Source organism: Apteryx mantelli, chromosome 9, assembly GCF_036417845.1.
Source record: "Apteryx mantelli isolate bAptMan1 chromosome 9, bAptMan1.hap1, whole genome shotgun sequence".
Taxonomy (NCBI): Eukaryota; Metazoa; Chordata; class Aves; order Apterygiformes; family Apterygidae; genus Apteryx; species Apteryx mantelli.
In genome coordinates, this window is record NC_089986.1 from 12,777,925 (window position 1) to 12,803,433 (window position 25,509).

The 25,509-nt window shown below is 43.9% G+C and overlaps 1 protein-coding gene across 1 annotated transcript; it reads left to right on the plus strand.

Annotated features, from left to right (window-relative positions):
• Positions 1-111: 111 nt before the first annotated feature.
• Positions 112-25,124, plus strand: IQCG (IQ motif containing G). The gene is made up of 10 exons (XM_067301758.1): positions 112-203; positions 5,165-5,312; positions 8,852-9,096; positions 10,343-10,471; positions 12,233-12,314; positions 19,651-19,812; positions 21,199-21,273; positions 22,861-22,992; positions 24,260-24,361; positions 24,904-25,124. Exons 1-10 carry the CDS (start codon positions 172-174, stop codon positions 25,045-25,047), a joined length of 1,251 nt encoding a protein of 416 aa, XP_067157859.1. The 5' UTR covers positions 112-171; the 3' UTR covers positions 25,048-25,124.
• The last annotated feature ends 385 nt before the right edge of the window (positions 25,125-25,509 follow it).

Here is a 25,509-nt window from a genome sequence, read left to right on the forward strand (position 1 = left end):
AGTGGCGAAAACTAACACCCCGCAAGTGGTAACAAACCCCCAAGCGCCCCTCCCTCACCGCGACACTCGCTTTGCCTTCCTCCCGCGGGCCGAAATCTGGGGGGAGGGGGCACCTCACCCCGCCTTGCAGGCACCCGCCGGGGAAGCCCCGCAAGGCCCCCGGTGGTCACCATGGAGACGGGCGCCGCGGGCGCGGAGCCCCGGTGAGCGGCGGGGCGGGGGTGAGGGGGGGCATCACGGACCGGATCGGACCGGATCGGACCGGACCGGACCGGGCGGCGGGGGGCATCACCAGCGGGGCGGGGCCGGGCGGCGGCGGGGCCGCCTGGGGTCAGCCCGCCGTCTGGCCCGGGCGCCGCCGGTGACAGCGGCCATGTGGGCGCCCGCTGTGCCCCCGCGTCATCCCGCTGACAGGGAACCTTGACTTCCGTGAAGTCTCATATTCCGCTGCTTTACCGAATAAGAATAGCTACGAGCGGGTACTTACCTGTTTTCTGCCGTCGGGGTCATTCACTGCTGCTTCCCGCCACTTCCCTCGCACAGCCCGAAATGCGGGGGCGTTTGCAGAGTGCTTCAAGGGATGTAGGAACCTAATTCCGGTTTGAAATGTCCCCTACCCGTCCTGAGTTTCAGTGTAACTCTGCCCCTACGTCTCTTAAGCTGCATCTGAGCCTGTGCCCTGTGTGCTTTTATGAAAAAAATAATCTCGGTAACTAAACCCGCTGTCATCTTGTTACCAGCGGGGCTCTGAGGGCCTGAACCTGGACTGAGCAATTGGATCCTGATCCAGTAAGAAAATTAAGTGTATCTGCACTTTACTGGGCCAGAGTAGAAGCACTCAGTACCTTGTAAGCGTGTATAAGAAGGGATCTTTCTTAGATGAAATAATTGTGAAGGAGGAGCAGAGGGGATGGGGTGTTCTGACTCTCCAAAATCTTCTGTTGGCTTCTGCTTGGAGGAAGAGGCAGTAAGCAAAGCAATGCTCAGTGGTCTATGCTGTTGCTTGATAGTATTGAGCAGCCTGCCAGGAACCTCTCTGGTCAGAGAGAATAAACTGTCAAAACACTCAGTTTTCCAACAGTACTGATGCCACAAACAATAAACGTTCCCTAAATCTGATCTTTTCCTGCCCCAGACAGATTAAATCCCATATGGGACGTACAGCTAAAAGTAGCACCATGTCTTTCATTCTTTGCACTTAGTCCTAGGTTCTCATCGGTACAGCCTCAGAGAGCAGGAGCTGAAAGTGTTTCTCTGCAGTCAGAATGAAGCCTGAATTGCATCTCAAAGCCAAAACCAAGATTACTTTAATTTATCAAGTTTTTTCTTTTCTCTTTTCTTTTCTTTTCTTTTCTTTTCTTTTCTTTTCTTTTCTTTTCTTTCAGACAAGCAGCTTATTTTGTAACATTTGTAGTGGTAGAGTTTAGTAAGGCCACAACTGTTTTGCTTGCCTAATAGACAATATTGAGTAAAAGCTAAGATACAATTTATGGCCCAGCTGCTGCCACTGCAGGGACTCAGAAGTTTCTCTTTGCCAATATATTTGCAAAACAGAGCTAAAGGAGACGTAACATTCTCAGCTTTGAATTTTCTCACTGGAATTCATCAGTATACTTCTTAATTGACTAAAGGGGATGCTGCAGAAATGCTGCCTAAAAGTGCACTACTGCCTTTGCAGCCATTTCAGTTTATCAGGCAGCAGGATGGGAGAAATGTGCAGGCAGGACTCTCACACAGCAGAGGGAGTTACAAGCCCCAAAGGAGCAGTAGGCCAGACTCTGTATACAGTTGTTTTAAAAATTATTTCTTGATATGTTTTTCTTTCCCTTTAGAGCAGCAGGGAAAGGATGTCAGCCTAAACTCTTGGGGGAAGCTAAATCCTTCACATACTTCTTTTTTTGTTAGTAGGGTTTAATGAAGGAGTTGAGCAAAGTACAGTGATTAAGGTCAATGTCAGTGACTGAATCAGGATGGTCTGTGGGCATTGCGTTAATGCTAAAATCCAGTGAGAGCAGCTCACTATTTGTAGCGTTTCTAAATGCCCCAGACAGTGGTTTCCTTCTCACATCCAAGTCAACATAAGCCCAGGCAGAGCTTACTGGCTTGGCACAAGCATCTGCTGAGTGTACGGATATAAGAGGAAATATATAGGAGGAGCAAACCAGCAGGCTTTAGAGAAACATTACATTCCAGCTGTGTGTTTTCTTAAAACACGTGAATATCTTGAGTTAATTCTCTCCTGGACAGAAGTTGCTGATGGGGTAGAGGAAAAGCTATTGCATCCTCTGCTTTTTCCAAATAAGTCAGTTTTTCCTATGAGAGCTGCAAGTGTTATTTCTTCTTTCAAAAATGCTGTTGTAATCATCTGTCACAGCTCTCTCAAGAAATCTTTTTTCACCATATTTTAATCATTTGGGCTGAAAATGTAAGAGACTATTCTCATGTAGTTTAGACCCGAAATATCATAGATTTCCTTAAAAAATGGGTAAAACAGATTTACACAACAATTAACTAGTGCTTGTTAACTGTAGAGAGACACTGTTTGACTTTCTCTGTGCAAAAATACTTAACTCAGATGAACTTGCATCTCCACTTCTACTATTAAATTAATTCCAAGTTCGAAAAGAAAGTGCAGTTTATTACTTTGTTAAACAGATTATTAGTTATCCATTAGTTAATCATTTTATCAGATTCCTATCTCAAGCTGTAGCAAATTTCTTATAATTCAGAGAAAGGAGAGAAAAAAATCTCAGAAGCAAAGGGAGGAAATCAGTTCCTTAGGTCATAAGTGACGATCAAAAGCCCTAAAGAATGAAATTAATTATTTAAATAAATATAAATAGTACAGGAAGGATAGTAAACAAATAATTGAAAATATTTGGAATCACTCCATTGCTGTTACCTTTTCCTGCCATGATTTTAGCAAGATTCTTAAAATAATTTAGGGTGCCTCTGCCATTATCTTGTCTGAAAGGCTGTTCCAGAACTTCATCCTTCTGAAAGTTAGCAACCTTATCGTAATTGCCTGGCTAAGTGTATTCATGAGGAAATTACAGTCCTTTAATCTTGTACCAGTATTATCTTTTAACTTAAATAGCTCTGTCCCTCCCTAGTATCTACCCTTCAAATATATTTACAGAGAGTAATCACACTCCTCAATTCTTTCAACCTCTTCTAAAACAGATTCTCCATTCATTCCCCTGATCACCCCACTGGTCTTCCTCTGTTTCTGCATGTTTTTGAACACAAATGCCTAGAACCATGCACGATGTCTTATCTGAGACTCACCAGTGCCTTATACGGTGGCACTGATACTTTTTCCTATCTGCTGAAAATACCAGGCCTGCTACATCATAGACTGCACTTTGCGTTATTCATAGTTCCTCCCGTTGGAGTCATGCCATCCCGAGCCCTGTCTTCTACCACGTGCTCCCCACCTCATAGCAGAAATTCTTGTAAGAAACCTTAAATGAAACTGTGTACCTGATAGTCTTCTCTGAGATATTATTCAATTAATCGAAGAAATGGGACTAGGCCAAAAGAAGCAACAGGTTCCAGTCTCGTTGGCTATACATGGAGCTGTCATGGAAGAGACTGCCACTGACACATTAGGCTTTCTTGCTGTACTCTTATGCCCAAGGAAAACCATTTTCTGTTACCAAAGACAGGCCAATTCAATACACTTCTATTAAAGAACTTACTGCAAGAAACAGGGACATCAAGAAATAGATATATTGAAATATAATATATTGAAATATATTGAAATGTATTTTTTTTCTTTGTTCTACCTGTTGTGACACTAATAGATGCCTAATAGACCTGAACTGAAAAGTGACTCTTATTTTCTGCCTGAGTGAAATTAATTTCATGTTCTAATTGTAAATTACTGTATTTTCTTCAAAAAAGAAAAGGATGAGGACAAATGGAAATGGTAACAGTTTCTGAGATGTTACAGTAAATATGCATTTTTTTCAAGCACCTGGAAAGCTGCTCAGAAAAAATCACTAATTCTCTGTGATCCAGCATGTGCTTGCATCTAAATCTCTTTAATTTTCATAGAATATAGCTATGTCTTATCCTGTTAATCATGTTGACAGGCATTGTTGATGCATTTCCTTGGTATGCTTACAGATTGGACTGTAATATTCTGCAGACCTAGGATGTGTTTATTCAGGGGTTTTACAGATGGCAGAAATCCAGCTGTAGGTATAGCAGCCAAATGAAGGTTTTATTAGTAATGTTGATGCTTCTACTGCAATGACATTCAGAATCTCACTCATATTCCAGTTGTGCTGTACAAGAAATCTCTGTGAGTAGTCTAGGGCCTCGAGGGGCTGTATAATGGCTTAACAAAGCTCATAAAAAAACTCAAATAATTTCTCAAATTTTTTTGTGTAGGTGTTTTCTAATGCATTTTTTCTAAATCAGGAAAGTGAAAATGGACCAATTTCCCATGGATTAATAATGAATTTCCACTATTGCCCACATGTACTCTCACAATGTTGCATTTGCAAGCTAGGCAAGGGGATGCCTAAGTGCACATTAGAGCGGTTTCACATCTGAATTGCAAATTTTTAAAAAAACAAAAGGTTAAAAATAGTTTGCTCAGCCCAGATATAGTTTTTTGTCTGTCTTTCAAAGTGCTAAGCTGACAAGAGTTCCTCCTGAGGAGAATGGGACCATAATAAGGTTACGGCTGTGCAGGACTGATGAGGAATGATTAGAGAAAGAGGAAAGGTTCACCATCTGAAGTTTTACAGAAGAGCTTTTTATTTTTTTTAAGTCACCTTCATTTTGTTGTTTCCCAAGAGACAAAGTCCAGCATGAAGCACTACTCCACCTTGAGCTGAACGGGGAGGCTGCCTCACCCAATTTGGGCGTTCCATCTTCACTCCCTCCTCAGCCTGTCTACCCAGACTTACTGCAGGAGGGACCAGGACCTACTTTGTTCTGTGAAAGCTAAACATTCCCACTGTCCCTGAGTGCAGCCAACAGCAGAGCATGGCTTCTCTTATAAACAGTGTATGAAAGGCTATAAACAAAGCTAGGGAAGTATGTGAAAGCCTACAAATAAGGCTATTTCAGGTCTACGTTTAGTTTACACTACTGTTACTAACACCATACTGTCTTTCTCATTGGCATCTTTTGTCTTTGCTCCTTTTAGCAAGAACACAGAGACTAAAGAAATGGAAAAATTCACTCATCTGGAAGCTCTGCTGTTTACTGCCGTGCTGGAGAACTGTGTTGATCAGCTCTCAATTCTTGGATATATCACGCCAGTTCCATATGAGGGCAGGGCAGACATCAGCCATGTATGTGCCTCTATCCTCCCCCTTTAAAAAATATCTTTCATTTGTCTTTGTTTAGTTTTATGTCTTAACTTCTATCAGCACTTTTTAAAAATATACTCAGATATTTTCTCTGCAAACTGCTCCATGACCTTTTGGTGAAGAAATGCAATAAAAATGCATGCATGACCTATTTGAATATTTATAGTGCAGCACCACTGAGAAGTCTTTGTCAAGGCTTGGGCAAAGGACCTTAGTGACCCAAGATAAGGTTCCTGGGCTTACAATTTTAAAATCTGGGCAGTTAGATGACATGCAAAGGATTAGGGAGAAGGAAACAAAATGCATCTAGGCTCTTGCATAAATACACAGCTATGTCAAAAGCACAAAAGAATAAGATCTTTAAAAGTACTCAAAACCTAGCTCCTCTAGTCCCCTCTAGTCTAGACTAGTGCCCCATAGTCTAGACTTGTCCGTGGGGACAATGAAGTTAGAAAAATTCCACTTCAAAATGCATTACTGTCTACGCATTCTCAATTGCCATTAGTAAGTGTTGATTTCTAATAGGCATCACAGCTAAGCAGGTTTGGGCAGAGGTATGAAGGACAGCAAAGAAGCCCTAGAGGTCAGTGCTGTGGAGGTAGGTGTCATGATATTTCTAGTAATTGTTAGAGTATGTGATAGGTGTAGGAAATAGGATGGGACCATCCTGGGGTAAATGGTTCTAAGCTCTGTTCTCATGTATTAACCTTTAATTGAGGTAGCAATCTGTTTCTAGGTTAAGCATGTTTTAAAGCTTTCTTTATAAGAGGAACTGAAAATAGGGAAAAAAAAGGGTGACTAGGGTGGGAATAAGTGCCTGGGATCTGGGTTATCACGTCTAATGCTGTTGACTGTGTCTAACATTTTACCTAAGAATGTGAGAGTAGGAGCAAAACAATATTCAGTCGTCTACCTGCTTCCTTTCCTCACTGCCTGCTTTTCAATAAACCCATCACAAAGCTGCAGGAGCTGGTGCTACAGTGAATTCAGGGCATGAAAAATGCTTAAACTGTGCAATAGAGGGCACTCCTCCCCTTAAAAGATTGCTCTGAGCTGGGCTCACCTGTTTCCATAGGGTGCTTTTCCCTCACAGACCTGGGTGGGAAAACTCGGATGTGTCAGCAGCAAGCATACACAGAAAGAGCATATTCCTAGGATGGTAGGAGTCGTTCTCCTCCGGACACACGGGCTCAGGTTGACAGGCCTCCTAAAGGTACACTCAAATGATATAAAGAACCACTTATTTTTTTCTCTTCAGGCACAGATACTCTTGTTTTTAAGTCACTTCTTTAAACACACTTTTCTCATACGCTATAAGCCACAGTTGTGTCCTTAAAGCTGCCAAAAAAAATCAAGAGGGAGACAAATTAGAGACCAAAATGTGGCTTAAGGAAGGTACATACTAACTCCAGTGCTCTGTAATTTGCCACTCCACCCTGATCCTCTGTTTACATTTGGCTATCATCAATGTATTTGCAAAAGACCTATATTTGCAAAAGCAGCTTGCATGCTGTTGGAGCTCTGTCAGTCAAACAGATTGATGACATTTTCATAGATTGACATTTCATGTATTGACATTTTAAATTTCAGTTAATGACATTTTTGAGAGAGTTAGTCACAGTGTTAGCCAGCACCTCATTAACTTTCTAAATCTGGGACTCTTGCAAACTGCTTCATGCAGTGCTTCCTCCAGAAGATGACAGTTTCCATCTGCTGAATTTTGGGCAAAAGACTGGCAAAAGATAAGCAGCTAGGAGACTATGCTGAAGGGCACCATGAGCAATTTACAACCCCCTTGCTATTTGCTAGTTATTTCATAATTATTCATGTTTAAGTCCCTACTATTTACAGTCAATCCAGTTTATAGCCTGTCCTAAACTTTCTCAGAAATTATAAGGTATCTGTCAGAGCATTCAAGCAGTTTATTTGCCAAAATTAGTTCTTTCTGAAGTACAGCCATTAACAGCACACTGGTTTAATCCTTTTTTTCTGATTAACTATGTAATTTTCATTGGTCTGTGTATACTTGCATGGCATTCATTTAATGTAAATTTAACTGTCCAAAAATTAAGCATATCATCATCTAGACTCCCTCCGTAGCCAGTGGTGAGTCAGGCACTTCCAGAGGCTGATTCATCCCGTTCCGAGATGCCTGGCTAAGACAGCCAGAGCGCAGCAGCCCCTTGCAGCGCCCTGTGCGCTGCATCCATTGATTCCAGCAGGGTGCCAGACCTGGAGCCTGGCTTGACAGGTAACGTCTTGGCAGTACTGCTGGTTTACATAGTTGCTATCCCGACTGCTTGTTCTGACTGCACCCTCTGTGCCATGTTAGAACAAACATTTGTGTGGTTGTGGAGTGACCTGAACTGAGAACTGGTACAGCTAAAAAATAACCTTTTTCTCCTTTTTGCTGGAAAATGTTTCAGCTCAGTGAGTTCTCTGATCCATTTCGCCAAGCAGCCAGGGTGGGAGTGAGCAGCTGTGAACTAGGATAGAGCTGGTAGTGACTGCATTAGCTGGCTTCAGCAGTACTGCTATTAAGTGTGTAACCACCGGCTAAGATGACACACCAAAATATGAGATGCTTGTATGTGGGCAAATGCTTTTCTCTTTTCGTGTATATGCCTGTACTCATACTCATAGCACATAGAGCAGAGACATTCCTAGAAGCGAAGCCTCAGCTGATTTACAACATGCTTTTGCTTTTTCAGGGCTTTTTTTTTTTTTTTTGGTTAAATCATACAAGGCCGTAAGATATCTTTCCACATAGAAGAGACCTGACAGTTTTTTGAATTTCCTCTTTGAATTCATGTTATACTTCCTCTGCTGTCACTCTCACAAAAAACCAGCTAAGCAGATAGCTGATGTTTATCACTTATTTCCACACATCACAGCTCTTGTTATAACAATAATACTGTAGGCAAAGCTCTTGATGATTGGCAGCGGGAAATGGCTAAGATGGAGAGAAGGCTGTGGGGAATCAGACTAACCATCTTCTAGTATATAAAAAACGGTGCAAAGAAGGAAGGAATAATTTGTTCTCTCTGTCTATGGAGACTAGGACAAGAAGTCAGGGGCTCAACGGCAGCCAAGAAGATTCAGAAAAAACTTTCTGACAGTAAAGATAGTTGTGACATGCTGGAACTGACTGGAGGGTAGGTAGTCTCCAGCTTGAGGTCTTTATGAACATGTTTAGACAGATGTATGCCAGGAATGACACAGTCTGAGACAATCATCTCTTGAGGCAGATGAACTGACCTTTTGAGGCCTTTTTTAGTCCTGTCTCTTTAGGACTTTTGATCCCATAAACTTTAATAAGCCTACACTGCGTGCTTAAAGCTAAACAAGATATTTGTTTCTGCTGTTCTACTCTGTAGAATGTCATATACTATATCAACTACTCTTAGTAGAGTTTCATTCAAGTTTATTATTAATTTAGGTTTTTCTTCCTCTCACATAATGTTGCAGAGGGTTTATTTCTACTGCCCAGTGTGCAAGCAGATATCTTTATTCCCTTTTAGATTGACAGCCAGGAAATAAAGGAAATCACAGAGACCCAGAAGGAACTGGACATTAAGTATCAAGAGCTTGTGTCATCAAGGCAAGGGAGTGGGGAAACAGTTACCTCCAAGTCTCTGAAAAGCAATGAACTTGAGCAGCAGCTGCAGAAAAGTGGGGATCTAGAAAGGCCCCACTGTCTTTTCAATAGGACCATGAAACACAGAGCTATGTCTGCAGATAACCTCAGAAAAGTTCAGGCCGACAGGTGAGTGAAGCACAAACACGATGCTTGTAGTGGAAGATGCTCGGAGCTGTGAAGTTCTCCATCTATCTCTTGAAAGCAAAAATACAGGCTTCCCCCTCTCCCACTGCTGGTGTACCTCAGTCTTGGCCTGGGGGAACTATCTCTAAAGAGAGTAGCGGGGTCTGACTTCACAGGTCATTCAGTGCTGGCCTTTCCTTGCCTCTGGATGCCAAGTACTGACAATCAGTTTATTTCCTATGGAGTCACAAAATCTTACCAGTTGATAACGGTTACTTGGGTGGAATTCAGACTGACGGTCTTTCCAGCATTCATCCCTGGAACCAGCCAGCACTGATGCTCTAATGTCTTGAGTTGGGTTTCCCTAGCAGGTATGTACAGGCAAAGCAGCATCTGAGCATTGTGTCCAGAACTCAGTTATTCTGTAGGGCTCACATAGCCTCCATTGCAGCTAAAGCCATTCTCCTTTACAGAACAGATAATGTATATAAAGGCCTAAGAGTTTCTTTCTTTTTGTTTTTTACAATAAATTTTATTTCTGCACCTAATCAAGTGCCTTGATTTATAGAAATACCAGCAGCCTTTGATTTAAACTACAGATTTGGGAGCTGAGCATTCAGCATGTGTTTTCCTGAATACTGGCTTCTGTCCTTTAATGTTATTTCAACAAAGGACTTAAAGAAATTCCCCGCAAAAATGAGGAAAATGCAGCTAAAATATAAATACTGCATGCACCATGTAATTCAACAAGCTGGGTAAGCCTGTGTATTTGTAAAGATCAGCTTAGGACTGTATTGGGATATTTTGGCACCCACTCCATACACACACTCCTCTGCATCACAGAATCTCATCTACTTCCCATTCGCTCTCCTCTACCCTCACGTTCCCAGATCCACCTAGCTGTCGTCACTCCTGCAAACCAGCAGCCCTTCCTCCTGATGGCAGCACAGCCTGGCACAGCATGGACGTATTTGTGCCCCTTTGCCGTTTCCGAGAATAGCGTTCAGGGCAGCTATGTTGTCCATTTTTAAATTATAATCTTTGACCAGCTCCTAATATCGAGTTCCTCAGAAGTACAAGTGGCGGGTACTATGGGCAAGGCGCTCTTGGGTTTGATAGGACGTAAGAAGAGAAGTTGCATTTCTTTAGCTTTTCATCTGTGAGCAAGAATGGATAACAATGCTAGTCGCTGTAATACCAGAATATGCCTATAAATTACTGTTGTGTTCTTTTTGGTTCTTCCTGGCAGGCAGTATGTGAGCAATGTAATTACAAGCACTATGATAAAGATGCAGGAATCAGGAACATTTAATAGCTTACCAGAAGCTAATGAGAGAGAGAAGGCAAAGAAGAGCAAGTTGCGTGACATCCTCATCAGGTTAGAGTTGTGTTCAGTACTTTCCTCCTTAACTGCCCAGAGTCAAAACCCATTACCCTTCAGTACAGGCTGGAAAGGATCAGATACAGCTTTTTCCACCTGAATTAATCTGACTACAAATCTAATTTCTTTCCCCTTCAGAGAGAAATAACTGATGGTTCTGATATTGGCCTGAGCTAGGAATTGCCTGGGCTTTCACCACAGTAGACGCCAGTGCCTGCATTAATGCAAATGCCAGCCCCACATCAACTAAAATGTAATGTGATGTAGGAGTTCCTGGATCTTTAACTCCTGTTCCCAGTGAAAGCCAAAGCAGCAGGGAATTTGTTCAAACCAAGGCCAGCAACATACGGTTTTTAGGTTATGTGATGCCCAAGAGGATTTGCTCTGGCCCATATGCTAACATGCTCCCTTCTCCCTAGCAGGGAGGGGCTGTCACAGATGGTGACAGAGGCAGTTGTTTTATTGCAGACTAATCCACCAGCCACTGCACTATAGATCCTCTTCTGTCCCCAGTCTTACAGGGTACCAATTTCTTATAATCTGAACTACAAACCAGGGACTCCTTAGCCCAAACTTCTGTGCACTAATTTTTTTTTTTTTTTAACCATGGGAAGTTCTGGTTCAATCCCCACCATGTCAGAAGGAATGGCAGCCATCAGAGAAGTACTTTTTACCATTTTAAAGCTACTTTTTTCTGTGTAGCAGCCCAGGCCCATCATTTAGGGTAGACAGCAAAGCTGCTGCAAGTCATGATTTGCATGAATCCAACCTACTTCAGTTTCAAGAAAAGAGAAAGCACTCCTTTGCCTGTCTGCATCAGGGCTTGTAGTGGAACAGCTCCAATGGTGGAGCATCCACATACTTAAAAAAACCCCAAACCCCAAAACCTCTGTTTTAAATTCTCAGATCCATCAAGGGATATGAGTACTGTAGGCTTCAGACCAAATCATAAGCATAAAAACTTGAAAAAACAGAGAGTGAAATAAGTCAATTTAAGACCTAGAATATTCCTGCAGCAATTTTGTTTTAAATGGGTAAACATCTTGGTAGCTTTTGGCCTTCACTCATATCCCTTGACAGATCTGAGAATTTGAGTTTGTTTGTTTTTTAAGTATGCGAATTTTAAGTTTGCTGTGGAAAAAAAAACCATTCCCCATACAGATAATAAAATTTACACAATTTGGCACCATCTGCTGATTAGGCATTCTTCTGCACAGAATCTGAGAGATTTTTGCCTGGAATATAGAAACTGTCAGTTAATAATCATTTAATGATCAACTATAACTTAATGTCACTCTCTGCTATAGGAATCACATCATCTTTGAGTCTACTCCAGGTTTTCAACGAGAACATCCCCTGGTTTTTGGTTCATTCTCCCTTTCAGTCCCATCCTCCTTGCTCAGTCTCTGCACCAGTTCTTTCTGGATTTACTTACCAAGTCACCAGCTTTCACGAGGAATCTCAGTTTCTGACTTCCAGATGTGCTGCCTCCCTGAGGCTCAGACTGAAGAGATTAGTGTCTTTTTTGCTACCAGGCCATGGGAAGTGGCTTGTCCTCTGTTGTTTGTAAGAAGCAGGCCAAGCTTTTGTGCGCACTGTTTTAGTTCAGCTGTAACAAACTCTCTGGGTGAGCAGGATAAGTGGGGTAGCTTTCAGCTAGGTGCAGCAATATATCAAGAGACCGGAAGTTCCCTAAGCAAACAGCTCTTGACTTTCTTGCTCTATTCAAATTGATTGTATTTTCCCATTTTCCTTCAGGGAGGAGGAAGGAAAGAAGGAGATAAAGTCACTCCAGCAACAGCTGCAAGATGTCAAGAAAGAAACAGAAATGGAACTTCAGGTGAGATTACTTAACACTGGGCAGCATGCCAGAGGGAAGTGTGTTAGCAAGCTTGCCTCTGCTGCCTACAGCTAGCACTCAGACGAGAGGACATGTGGCATATATAACAATCCATCATTTAGGAAAATAGAAGCAGAACAACAGTAATAAATATCTGTGTTCTGAGTATGTTTGTTAATGACTTTAAGAGCACTATCCAGTGGTTTACAACTGGGAGCTCAAAGTGCTTACAGTTGTGAGAGGCTGTGATCAAATCAGAATACACTGCTGGGACCTGCAAAGCACTGACGTGGGTGTTGCTACATCTACTGCAATCAGTAAGGAAGAGGTTAGCTGTAGATAGCAGTATCTAAGATACTGTGATGCTTATGGATGTAGATATGAAACCTGGCACAGAAAAAAAGTGTAAAGATGAGGGAGTGAGAAAGAAGTACATTGACAGAGCTGGAATAGGGTCAGGCCATATTTTTCTATCTGGAAATTTTGTCTGGAGAAAAACTCATGGTTTTCATATATTTTTCCAGGCTTCTAGATATTGAAAAATCCCAAACATGGGAGCCCTACACAAAGGCAGATCAATGTTACTGCACATATACTGTAAACTTGATCTTTCTGGAAAGCTTCAGCCCTTCTGTCTGCATTATGCAAGTGGTCTGTGCATGCACAGTAGATCTGGGTCATTCTGGACACCTCAGACTTGCTGCACAAATGCAGATCAGATGAATGGCATATCCCTAGTCCCTTTGCTGCTTACCGGACAGTTCAGACTCCTGCACGTGTGCTTTAGAGCCCAAGCACACACAGTTCTGTATGGAAACATGGAAATGTAGCTTAGCCCAGCTGAGACAGGGAAGAGTGTAAGATAAAAAACATGAAAAAGAAGGGCAGGTCCAGACCTATACAAGGCTTGAAAGAAGGAACAAGAATATGACACTTGGTTCAGTAGTGATTAAGAGGACAGCAAGGGCATCAGTAGAAAGAATTGATATAATTGAATTTTGTCTTTGGGCAAAAGAGCAGACAGTAATCAAGCCAGGATATAGTTGGCTACAGAGAGGAATTTTAAGCCCCTGATATGCTGGCGAAGTACAGTTTATAGAAGATGAAAGTTTTGTGTTGGCAGCCTGGATGCAAGTGTAGTGGAAAGTTTAAATAACAGGATGGTTGTAAGAATGGAAAAGATCCATTGGCACTGGAAACATATGCAGATATCTATAACTGAATAAACACCAGATCTCCAGAGGAGACACTAGAACAGCAGAGAAGAAAGCAGGAATGTACAGAATGAGAAAATAAATTTAGGTCAGTCATCTTCTACTAGTGGAGATTCTGGAAATGCATAAAGTACACTGGGAATTGTAGCAGGATGGAAAGAACCCTGGAAAAAAACCGTGGACATTAACAGATAAGAAAAAAAGAGAGGAGTCATTGAAGGAAACATAAAGTTAGCAAGTTAGGAGACAAACCGAGAAAGAACAATTGTGGGAACTGAAAGAGAAATGCAGGCTGAAGGTTTTTCCCTAGAGATTTGAACATTTTGAGCTTGGCAAAACATCTAAAGGATGTAGAGGTCAAAGCCAGGACTGAAAAGGAGAACTGTATATGTACCTCAATTTATACTTACCTACTGCCAATGGAAATGGGATGGGAGCCTATTTATAGACCCGATAGGACAAACCAAAAGTCCTTTGACCTCTTTGCGGCAGTTAAATGAAACAAGCTGAACAGTTTGTCAGACTCAGAGACTGTATTTTGTCCATTTGCTTCTGCACGTTGTCCCTTCTCAGTCAGGTGCTGATGGCTCCTGGGAGCCTTCCTGGGTCCAGCACAACCCGAAGGGGCAGTCCTGGTCTCCCACTCCCCAAGCTAAGGAATAGGAAGAGGCAGCTCTCCTTCTGTGCAGTGCTCCCAAAAGTATCTGTGCATCCAGCATATGTATCTGGTTGTGTTTTAATGCCTTTCCAGGGTCTGGGGTACTGGAGGCTGTAATCACCCCACTACCATCTCGCACTAGCAGCAATGTCCTGGCTCTGTGCAGTCAGGCTTAGCAGTCGTCGCTGTCCTGCTCTGCACCTCTCCTAGCTCTTACAGTCATAGGAAGATACATGGGCCCAAAGCTGAGGGTGCTTTCTTTCTCTTGTCTTTTAGTACCTTCTGCTAATTTGGTTCTTGCTTTTTGCCTCATCAGGTGTGATCTGCACTCATGTGGGATTTTTTTTTTTAATGTTTCCAGGCTAAAAGTCCTTCTCTGGGCTTCCTTATAGTTTCAGCTTTGATAACGAATCAAAGACGAGACTACTTTCAAGTACTGCTTTCCTCCTGTGCCAGAAATAATGGTGTCTCACTGTGTCTTCCAAGGGAGAATAATTTCTATTCACTTCATATGGGATTTTCCCATAGGCAGTTTTACAGACACTTGCATGATTTGTCACCTTGCCAACTAATTAAAAACAAAACCAAAGCTCGCTGATTTTGGAGTACTTTGAACAACAATAATATACAGACATTTAGACAAAAACCTACATGGTTGTCTCCAGTCTAGTGGATGAGAAAACAAAAGCAGGTAAATCTAATCATGGAACCAGAAGAACACGGTCATTGTTTCACACGTTGCTTGTATGTTTGTATATTCAGCCTTGCTAGCTCTTAATGCAATGCTAATTAATGCTGCATTCACCTGCTCAGCTCATTTTTCTCTTCTTTCTAATGAAACGCAAATGCTAAGTGTTCTTATTTATTTTGTTTTCTTTCCTTTTGGAAAACGCTGGTTTTGAACCAGTCTCTAAAGGTGCTGAAATTAACAGGCTGGTTTTGTTCTTTCCCCTCTGTGTGTGCAGGCGCATCACTGATAGCTGTAATGTGGCTGCAGTTCTGTTTGCTACTCCAGTGCTCATTTTCTAGCTTGTACAAAAATACTCAATTTCTCATGTTTCCTGAACAAGCGATGACAGTCTGTACAGATTTTGAAACATGTTCCTATCATACAAGATTATATAGTTAAATATAAAAATTTAGGAAATGTAAACTTTAGAAGTCCTGCTTATATTAAACCAGAAACTTTATAGGTCCTATAGGTTTAGTGATATACTCATGCCATACATATATGCAAGTTATGGTATCATTTTACAACAATCAGTAGTATTGCAGACTACATACCAGAGAGAAAACCAAGACAGTGTACCAAGGTCCAGTGAAAAGGGGTCCTTAACTTTTATTCTCTATGAGCTCCTATAACACACCCAACTCCACCATACGTGTGCCATTCTGTAGTGCTTTTAGCAGTGTGATGTGTTCGTTCTCTCAACCCCTCCCAGGGGCACAAGCGCGTGCAATGAAGTACTATGGGGGAATGTTTTTAACACATATACCCATACACTGCTACATGCTCATGCTGGAGAAATGTAGCTGGCAATTACGGCAGAAAGTGTGAGGTTTGTGGTGGTCCTGAGATCCTGGGGGACTTGATACCACTGTGGGAACAGTCCCCCAGAAGGCTCTGTCTTCTGTTTTACAGTTCCCAACTTTTTGTGATTATAGTCTTTTAGCCCATCTCACAGAGTAACAGTTGCTTGAATTTAATTTCCCAATTTGGAGGTTTTGTTTTTTTTAAGAATAAGAAATAATCTAGAATTTCACAGCGCTTGCAAGCTCTGCTGGTTTTGCTGTAAAAGTTTATAATTGCCTTAAAACAATAATTATGCACTCTTATTACTATGGCCAAGCACAGCCACAGCATTTTGGTGCCAGCTCAGTGTGCTGAAGGGGACAGTCTTCCGTCGCGAGTCAGGGTGCACAAGGTCCCCCTCTGTACCACCGGCAGTGCGCTAGCCTTAAGCAGTGCAGAAGCAATTCAGCAGGAACCCAGAGCCGATGGAGTAGATCCAAATCTGAGACGATTTTGGACAAGAATGTCACTGCCCACAGGGTCTGTTCCCTCTGCCAGCAAACTGCCCCTCACACATGGCAAAGCTCACTCCTGCGGTTGTTGGGATTGGGGCTGAGCTAGCAGGGGGCTGCGGAAGTCATTTTATCAGGAGGTTGGGTGAACTTTCAGTCCTTGGCTGAAGCATTTCTAGGGGCTGTGCAGCGCAGGGATGCCCTAGCACCCACGACAGAGAGGCAGCCCTATTGCAGTGATCTGCCAGGCTGCACGTCTTGGTTTCAGGGGAAGCAAGTCCAGGCTGCAGCAGGTGTGTAGATCTAAGCATATCTTCAGGCTCCGCACACGGAGATATTGCGGCTGCCAGTGGAAAGAGTTGTGCTGCTACGCGCTCAGCGTGGAAGCAAGGGGGGCAGGCAGCAGGGCTCTCGGCAGCGTGCCTCTCTCCAGGCTTGCTAGCTGCCTGCATGAGGCACAAAACCTGCCCCCCTCCAAGTACTGGCCCAGTGGAGGGCTCTGGGTATGCTGGTGGCAGCAGGGGGTTTAGTTGATTGCTGCTGGTTACGCACAGGAATTCCACAGACTGTTTACTCCTGCTTGTTAGTTTTGTAACCAGCTGTATTTTAAGTGACTGTAAATACTAATTGCTGTGGAAGGGCTGAGAGAGCCAGGTGGCACTTGCAAGAGGGATAAATCAAAGTAAATGAAAACACATGCGTGTGCGTGCCCTCTCCAATTGCGTACAGTTGCTTTTGCAGCCAAACATCATCTGTGCGGCCAAATCCTATGGCACCAGTTAACAGCAGCAGACCAGACTCTGAGACGATGTTGGAGAGCTGAGAGATCAGAGAGGCTGAGCTTGCTTACCTGCTTTCAGAGCAGACTGGCTCTTCATGACTATTTCCTGGGTTTCCTGGGTTTTGATGTTGGCTTCTGCCAGCTCTGTGATAGTTCTGGACACACAGTGTGTCATTTTCATCTTTGGTTTGGCAGATTCAAAGCTGAAATCATCCCAAACAAGCAGCCCAAAGGTTTATTGCATTAACTATGAAAGCACACTATGTCCTGCTTGGTCCTTTTGCTATGATAAACCAGACTGAATAAGTACTAACTCATTTTCCCAGTGCCTGCCTCTAAAGTTCAGGGAACAGCATACTCCACAGATGGTGCCTACAGGTTGTGGGTGGCAGCTGTATTTATTGCCAGCAACCTAGTATCAAGTGTGCCCAAGTTCTGGAGCTCCATCAGCTGGGCTGCAGTAGCTGCTCACATGCCTGCAGTTGACTTTCCCTCTCCAAGTGCAATATGTTACCATAAACCACCAACGGGGTTTTGTGTTTCACTTCCCGTCTGCTTTGGATTGTGTAACCAAGCCCCCAGACTCCCTGCTTCTAACAAAGATGTTTTACAACACCACAGACCAAATCCAAACCACAAACATGCCATACAACAAAGAAAACAGAGCAGATGGGCTCCCATCCCAGCTGAAGCCTCAGGCTCTGGAATCAAAAGCGCTTTCCCCTCTCCTTTATCAGAATATGAAATGAGAAAGAAAATAACCTGGTAAAGTTTTCATGCTCTGTCCCACCCCTCTAATATGTGAGTACTTGGTAGATTAGGGTGAACCCTTCTTTTCTGACCTCTTTTCAAATCCTTAGCAGATAGCAGTAGCACACTGAGAGCAGGAGCGCTTGGCTTTGTTGAGCCTCAGCGCCACAAAAGAATTGTGTTTTTCATTAGCGTCTCCCCAGTCTCTGCCAGCTCAGTTTAGACATGATTCCACCACCATACAGGAAGCCAGGCTCAAAGTGGTACAGTCACCTCCTGTGTCTACCAGTCAGGAACACAACCCCTCCCATCACCCCTACCAACATGTCACACCAAGGAAAATAAAGGCCATTACCAGAAAGCTTTAATGGGGCATAAATAGGTCATATCTGTAGTTTGTCTGCAGTCATATGATGATATGGCTGTAAAATAATATCTGATCTTGGAAACCTTCAAAAAATTTTGAATGCGTGACTTTTGAACCCGCAAAACAACATCAGCCAAGGCCCCTGGTTGTCCTGAGCCTTATAAATACACTTTACTCTTCCTATGTCCGACAAGGGGTGCAGAGGGAAGGATTTTCCTTTTAACTGTTCCAAACTCTTCTTAAAAGGAAACCTTTCCAAATGAGTCATGCTGCATTGACTTTTAAACACAGCACTATTGAGCTGGCTTTTTCCTGTGGCATTTTTCCATGTTTACACAGCTAAGGAATGCAAGGGTGCTTCAAGAGACAAGATATGTGGGCTCCAAAACATTTAAATGCCAGCACTTCGGTATTTCATCTTCAGCTGCAAGGTTCAGCTGATGAATATCAAACTTGTCATAGCATGACAGGAAAGCAAAGAGACAGGCTGTAATGGAGCAATCAAAGGCACATGGCATTGGGAGCTAAACCAGATGCATTAAGATTGGGCTTGCACAATTGCATAGGAGAGTTTGATTACCTTTTTAACTCTTAATGCAAAGTCTGGTGTTCTTCATTTTATAGGCAGTTCTTCCAAGTTCCAGTCCTAGATTAATGAACTTTTATCTGTTACTCAAAGAAATTAATTAAAAAGGAGTAAACAAAACAACAACCCCAAATGAAGCAAATGCCCTTTGCTTCCTGAGCACACTCAAAAAGCGTGACAAAGAGGGGACATGATGGCTCAGGATTCTTGCCTGTGGGAGAGCCCCTGGGGACGTGACTGCCCCAGGAAAGCTCAGCTCAACTGCAAAACAAGGTGTGAGCAGAGCCTCAGAGCTTATAGCCAGCTTTTCCTTGGCACTCCTGTCTCCTTACTCACCCTGGGCGTATGCCTTTGTAACAAAATGGGCACCATCTACCCGATAAGATGAGCAAGTCAAGATTAGATTTCCACCTGTTCCGAAGTTTGTGTTTATACAGTTGGTGCAAAACTAGAAAAAAACTAATCCAAAGAATGGAGCATATCTCAGGAAATCAAACTCTGGCATACCCAGGACGGAGGCATTATCTTCCTGTTATGCATATTCCAGATGCTCATGACATGCCTGAGCTCAAAGAGACATCCCAGTCCAGGAGGTTAGCAAAGCCTAGTGCAACTGAAATTGTGGGACTACTCACATGCTTTTAATAAAGCATGACTTTAAATCTGCTCCTGGACCAGAGGTGAGAAGACCTGGTTTCTTGTATCACTGTTCATCACTCCCTCTTTTTCAGAGGTCATCACTCTTCACTGATGCGTTTATTGCTTTCTGTATGGGTTACAAATTAAACTTCCCTTTGTAGCACAGGTTGGAATGGGGCAACACTCAGGGAAAGTGTGAAGTCTATATCCTTAGACTCTTCTAGCTGAGTTTATCAGGGAGCGGAGAGAATAAGAAATGGTGAGCTGAGCTCAGGCTCCAGAGTTGCTTTTGTGCTTTTTCTGTCTCCTCCATTAGGAACGAGGTAATATAATTGCCTTCCTCAGTGACCAGCTCCAAGAGATGAAGGCCAAAACAGACATGGAGAGCAGCTATGTGAAGAAAAACACAGAGCTCCAGGTCCAGCAAACCCAGAAGAAGTGCAGCAATGCAGGGAATGACCTGGACAAGGAAACTGAGGTAAGTCCTTCCTCATGGCCTCTACTGGAAGGAATCTCTAGCTAGTAAGGACAGAGTCAACTTTCAGCAGGTTGTCTGTAGCTGAGGACAGAAGGAGGACTCAGCGCTGTACTGGGAACAGTCCCTGTCCCAGCACAATCCTCCTTTCCTAGGGTTCTAGCAATGCCTCAGTTTATCTGATGCGTCATTTTACATCATATCATCCTCTTTTCTTTAAAACCACAAGCATCCTCATCCCTTATAATTACAGGGTGATCAGCTGAAGTGTGGTGAGCTTAGCTCACAAGCAGTGTTTCTTCAGATCTGTAGGGATGGGAGTGAACAACGGACAGAAAACAAATGAAAAAACAGGGCTGGTGTTTGGCCTCATCACAGAGGAGTGGCTGTCTTGGGTGCACTCTTCCCTGGAGGAATGCCTCATCAGAAGGCTTAGATGATGGCAGGATGTTGCCTGGCCACTGGAACCATCATGTGGATAGAAAGATTTCTAGAACGGACCCCAAACAGGAAAAATGTGGCTCAGGACTACTTTTTCGTTCCTTTAAAAAGTGATTTAAAGTGATCTGGACTTTTTTTTTTTAATAAACGTTTTATTCCTATTCATTTTTAATGATGAAAATTCACACTCCACTTCCATTTTAGAACTTCCCAGTGATAGGAAGTGCCACGGCAGGAAGCAGGATGGTGGGGCCATTTCCTATCCCTTGCATTTATGTGAATTATGAGCATTTCATGTACATTTATTTATCTACTGGCAGTGCTGAGATAAGCAGCCCGAGTCCTCCCTCTGTCCCCAGATGCCCTTTCTGTTGTCCATCACAGTCACCAATGCAGCTGTTTGAACTGTATCAGGAAACTCATCCAGGTTAGAAATAATAATTTCTCTCTCTTCAACTGCTTCTCTGTATGACTCTGCAAACAGCTGAACTGCATGGCTGGCAGGGCTGCAGGAGACAGTGGCTAGAGGCAGGGACTGCTTAAACTAATACAGTTGTCAAAAGAAACATTCATGTAACCATGTCCAAAGGGTGGAGTTACAAGACTATTTCTTTAGCAACATAAGCAGCCCTAGTTGCCAGAACTGCCCAGCACATTATGCTAGCCGAGCGGTTTGTGTAGCCACAAGGTGAACCGGACTAGAAAACTTCTCTGTTTTTGCAGGAGTCCTTTTTGGACTGATCAAGGTCTGATCTAGTTGACCCTTTCTCGGGGATGGCCCAGGGGCAAGGACTGCCTAGGTCTTTTTGTCACTAGGGAAAATAGCTGTGGACTGCACAAAGCACACCTGCGTGCTTGCGCACCAGCTCAGCTCTCAGCAGCATGTGTGTGTGCATGCATAAACGCACTAGCGGCGTCTCTGACATTTTCTGTCTGCGCTGATCACAGAAGCTGAGGAGCAAAACTGATGAGGAGATTAGAGTCCACATGGAGATTGAAAATTTCCTCAGGCAACAGCAGATGGTACGTACGACTGTTTTCTGTTACTGCTTAAAATAGCAACCAATAAAAATCACATCATCAGTTAATGTCTAAAGAAAACCGGTTATTGCTCCATCACACTTAGCAGGTTCATGATCGCTGCCATTAGAATTACTACTTGCCCTCAACTCTTAACTAACACTCGAATTTGGGATTTGCTACCTTGAATACATTTCCTTCAAATTATAGTTCATATAGTGATTAGTTTTGTTTATTCAAGTATTTTGGATTTTCCCTCCCCCAGATAGTTGTATTCAGGTAACTGGGATTTTGGTTAGACCTTCCTTCGCAATAGCTGAGACTTCCAGTGACTCAGTGGAGGGGGTTACTGCACAAAGTTAAGGCAACAGCTTCACAGACCCAAGTGTTGCATACAGAGGGCATTAAGAAGGAAATAACAGAAACCACCCAATTTTGCCTTATTTTAATCTGAGGAAGAAACAGGGTTGGATACTTGGCAAGTCACAATTATTCCATCAGACTTCAGCTGCAAACAACCGTGCACGACTTTGTGCTGTTGATCCGAAGGTTCAGACAATTTTCCTGTCATTGAACAGCAGCACCCATTACAGTAAATTCTTTAATACTGGTAAGCATCTCACAAACCATTTGACTGGAAGAAAGTTTGTACTGCTGCAGGATATCTAACATCACTGCCAGTGTGAAATTTAATAAAAGGGAATTATTTTAAATGAAATTTAAGAGCAAAAAAGTGCTGTATCTTCAGAGCAATTAGTGTTCTCCATATCCTAGAACCTTACTTTGATCAGAGAGTTTCAGAGTGAGGGGATTTTCCAAGTACAGGTTATGGCCTTTTTGGCTTCTACCCAAAGGCAAACTACAAGCCTCTCCATACTCAAACAGTACCTGGCTACCTTTTAGTGGCCCACAGAAAAGAGGATGACTATGTCCTCCATCTCTCTTGTGTTTCCAGCTGTTACGTTGCAGTGAGATTGATACTTTCCCTCAGATTATTTTTCCATGCAAGCAGTCATGGTTGACACTATGGAGAAGTAATGCACAAATGGGAGGAAGTCATCTGCACGGCTGTTTTAGAAACACCTGCTCTCCTATTCACAACCGAGGCAAAGCCAAGTTCACGGTCCCCTGGTACCTTATCCCTGGTGTGTTGAGTTTAATCTAGAAAGTGGCTAGGGAGTCATGCAAAGCTTTCTCACTGTCAAATTCTGTTCCTAAACCCTCCTCCCTACGCACACATGCAGAATGTCTTCCAGTTGTTGTTTATTGCACTGGGCTTGACTGTGCACAAAACCAACCCCTAATGTTTCGCCATTCTTCATGCAGCTCAGAAAGCCCAGCCCAATCTCTCTTCATCCCCAGTCCAGTGCTTTGGCTTCCATGGTGACCCCCAGGGAGGGGTCTGCAAGCCATCAGTAATTCATCACTAGTCCTAGTGTTTTGATCCTTTCAAGGCTTAGGAGGAAACATTAACCATGCAAAATTAATGGGACGCTTACCACCATCCTGAAACTGGGCCAGATAACAGTAACACACCTTTCCCCTGTACATTCCCTGTACCGTGCTGAGCACCATTCTGTCCCTGAGCAGAAGGTGGAAGAGAAGCTGGAATACTGGATGGACAAGTATGAAAAGGACACAGAAGCTAAAGACCAAGAACTGAACACCCTGAAAGAATCAAAGGCAAACAACTTGGAAACGCTGCAGAGACTTGCCAGTGAGGTAAGACATCAGCAGCATCTCAGTGCTCAGCCATGCAAAACTGCATCCTGGCTTTTTCCTACCCTCATTCTCTTCATTCATTCAGATAACATACAAGGACCATGGAAAAAAACATTTCAGTAACCGAGAAGTGTAGGATTGGATAGTGAGGACTGGTCCTGGGATGGCAGTCATGGAGTAGGAATCTTCCATTTGCTACCTGCAGCATCAAGGAAGGATGATGATGTTTTCCCTATAGCTATTTTCAAATACCAGCAAGTAATTAGAGAGCTATTGACAGCCTTTGTGAGGGGCAAAGACATTGTCTCATCCTATCAATATGCCTCACCTTGGTTTGTTGCCTTAGTCTGCACAAGCTTGCTCCTTCTAGCCACATTCAGATATCAGGCTGTGACTGTGGGTTAACGTGCATTTAAACAGGCCCTGCTACTGCAAAGGGCAGTTCTTATCCCTTCCCGAAGAAGCATGTTCACAGCTGCACAGTGATCTGCTATCAGGGAATTGATGCAGGTTAAAAGCATTCCTACCCCACATCAGTTTCCAAGTTAACTGCCTGGCTTCGATCACAGCTATGCAGGCACAGCAGAGCAGGCAGAAATAAGTGTCTAGAAAAACAGGCTGCTTTAAAGCTAGAAGGAATTCACTTGTAATTATTCCATATCGCCACTGGGTCTGAGATGCTGGGAGCGAGTTAAATGTTTCCCTGCTTGTGGGCTCATCTTTCACCCCTTACACTGTCCTCTTCGTGTCCCAAGTGTTTCTTACATCATCTGCTACTTAGCCTGGGGGTGGGGGGAGGCTTCCACCAACATCTGTTGCCTGAGAAGCCATCAGACACCCATTTCACAGCACAGGATCAGAGGGTTAATTATACCCAGGCCATGAGAGGTTTCAGTTTGGCAGCAGCTCTCACTGCCTTAGGACACTGATGGTGGTAATGAGCAACGTTGCCATCTGGATTCAGGAAAGATGAAATGAAAGGAGGTGGGGGGAAGGTCCGATGTTTACACATTACCCTTTAGCTGCCACGGAGCTCTCTGGTGCACAGGGTGGGGACCCAGACTGCAGCCTAGGGGCCAGAGCAGCCCTGGCTGGGCTGTGAAAAGCAGATAGCAGAGACGAGAGCAGGAGGTAGCCAGAAGGGAAGACTCCTTGCACCAGGGTCCAGATGAGTCCTACCCTGTCCTGCTGGGCAGAGTAAGCCTTGAGGGCTGGCTCTGCAGTTTAGGGGATGTGTCTGCTGAGCCACCCCTGTGCTATCTTCCAGTGCTGGACATTTGAGGAAACCATCATCAGTGACCGGGTGGAAAAGGAGGCTGCAAGAAGACAACTAGAGCAGGATGCCCTGGAGCTGAAGAGCATCCTGAAGGTAAAGGGGAGCAAAGCTGAGGCAGTGTTGCTCCAGCAGCAGTTTGGGGTCAATTATCTTCACCACAGGCTTCATTCAGTTAGAAAATGTCCTGAGAAGTTTGGCCGGTGTGGGGTGGCACAAGCAAGGGACAGATAAAGCCTGTCCCCTTCTGTTGCTGCAAGGCCAGCAGCTACCTGAAGAAGGCTTAAGAAGGGAATTAAAGGGGAAAAGACAGGCTCCTCAACTGATTTGGGGCCCTGCCCATCATACCAACTCCACTGCACAGGCAACACAGGAAGGGAGGGTCGCAGGGCAATTCCCTTCTCATGCCCTGGTCACCAGGAACAGATGCCCTCAGTGCAGACCACACACAGATGCCTTCAGCAAAACCATCACTGGCCCAACTGCTGCTGCATGGGGCAGAGGTTCCCTCCTGAGCCGGGGAGCAGAGGAGAGATGCTCTGGCCATTGCGCTGCACCTGGTATCCCAGCAGCTGACTTCCTGGGCCATGCCAGTGAGCAGCACTGGCTAAGACCTTTCTTTCTCTCTCCTGCTCCAGCTGCAGGCCTGGTGGAGAGGTACAATGGTCCGCAGGAACCTTGGCTGCTACAAGGACCTCAAGGAGACTCTAGAAAGGCAGCTGTCAAAGAAGAAAGGCAAAGGGAAAAAGGACAAATTCAGAGCAAAGAAAAAGAAGCGATAAGTAAAGAAACCTGGCCCCGGAAGTGCTCCAAGGCTCTAGAAGTCCAGGCTGCTGCTGGGCAGGGTGCTGTTGTCCGTGTGTCCGACAGGACAAAATAAAGCATGTAACAGAGCTTGGGCTGTTCTGAGGAACTCGGATTATGACAGATGCAGTTAAGGTGAAGCTCCAGTAACTCTTAAGATCATGAAGCTGTCTTTGTACTGCAGAGACACTATTTCCCTAGTAGTAGGGGGAACTGCAGCTAAGCAGTGGGAAGCACATATCCCCCAAACTTCTTTACAGAAACATTGCAGCTAGTGGGGTGTAATCCGGTTAATAGCCCAGTAACTCACCTGCACTGGACGCACTGCGCTGAGGACTGCCCTCGCTGTCCCCATGCATCCGCTGTGGTGAAAGTGTTTCATGTTTGCTGTGGCTCTGGCAGCTCCAGGTAAGGCACGGTAGCCAAGTCACCCAAACCTA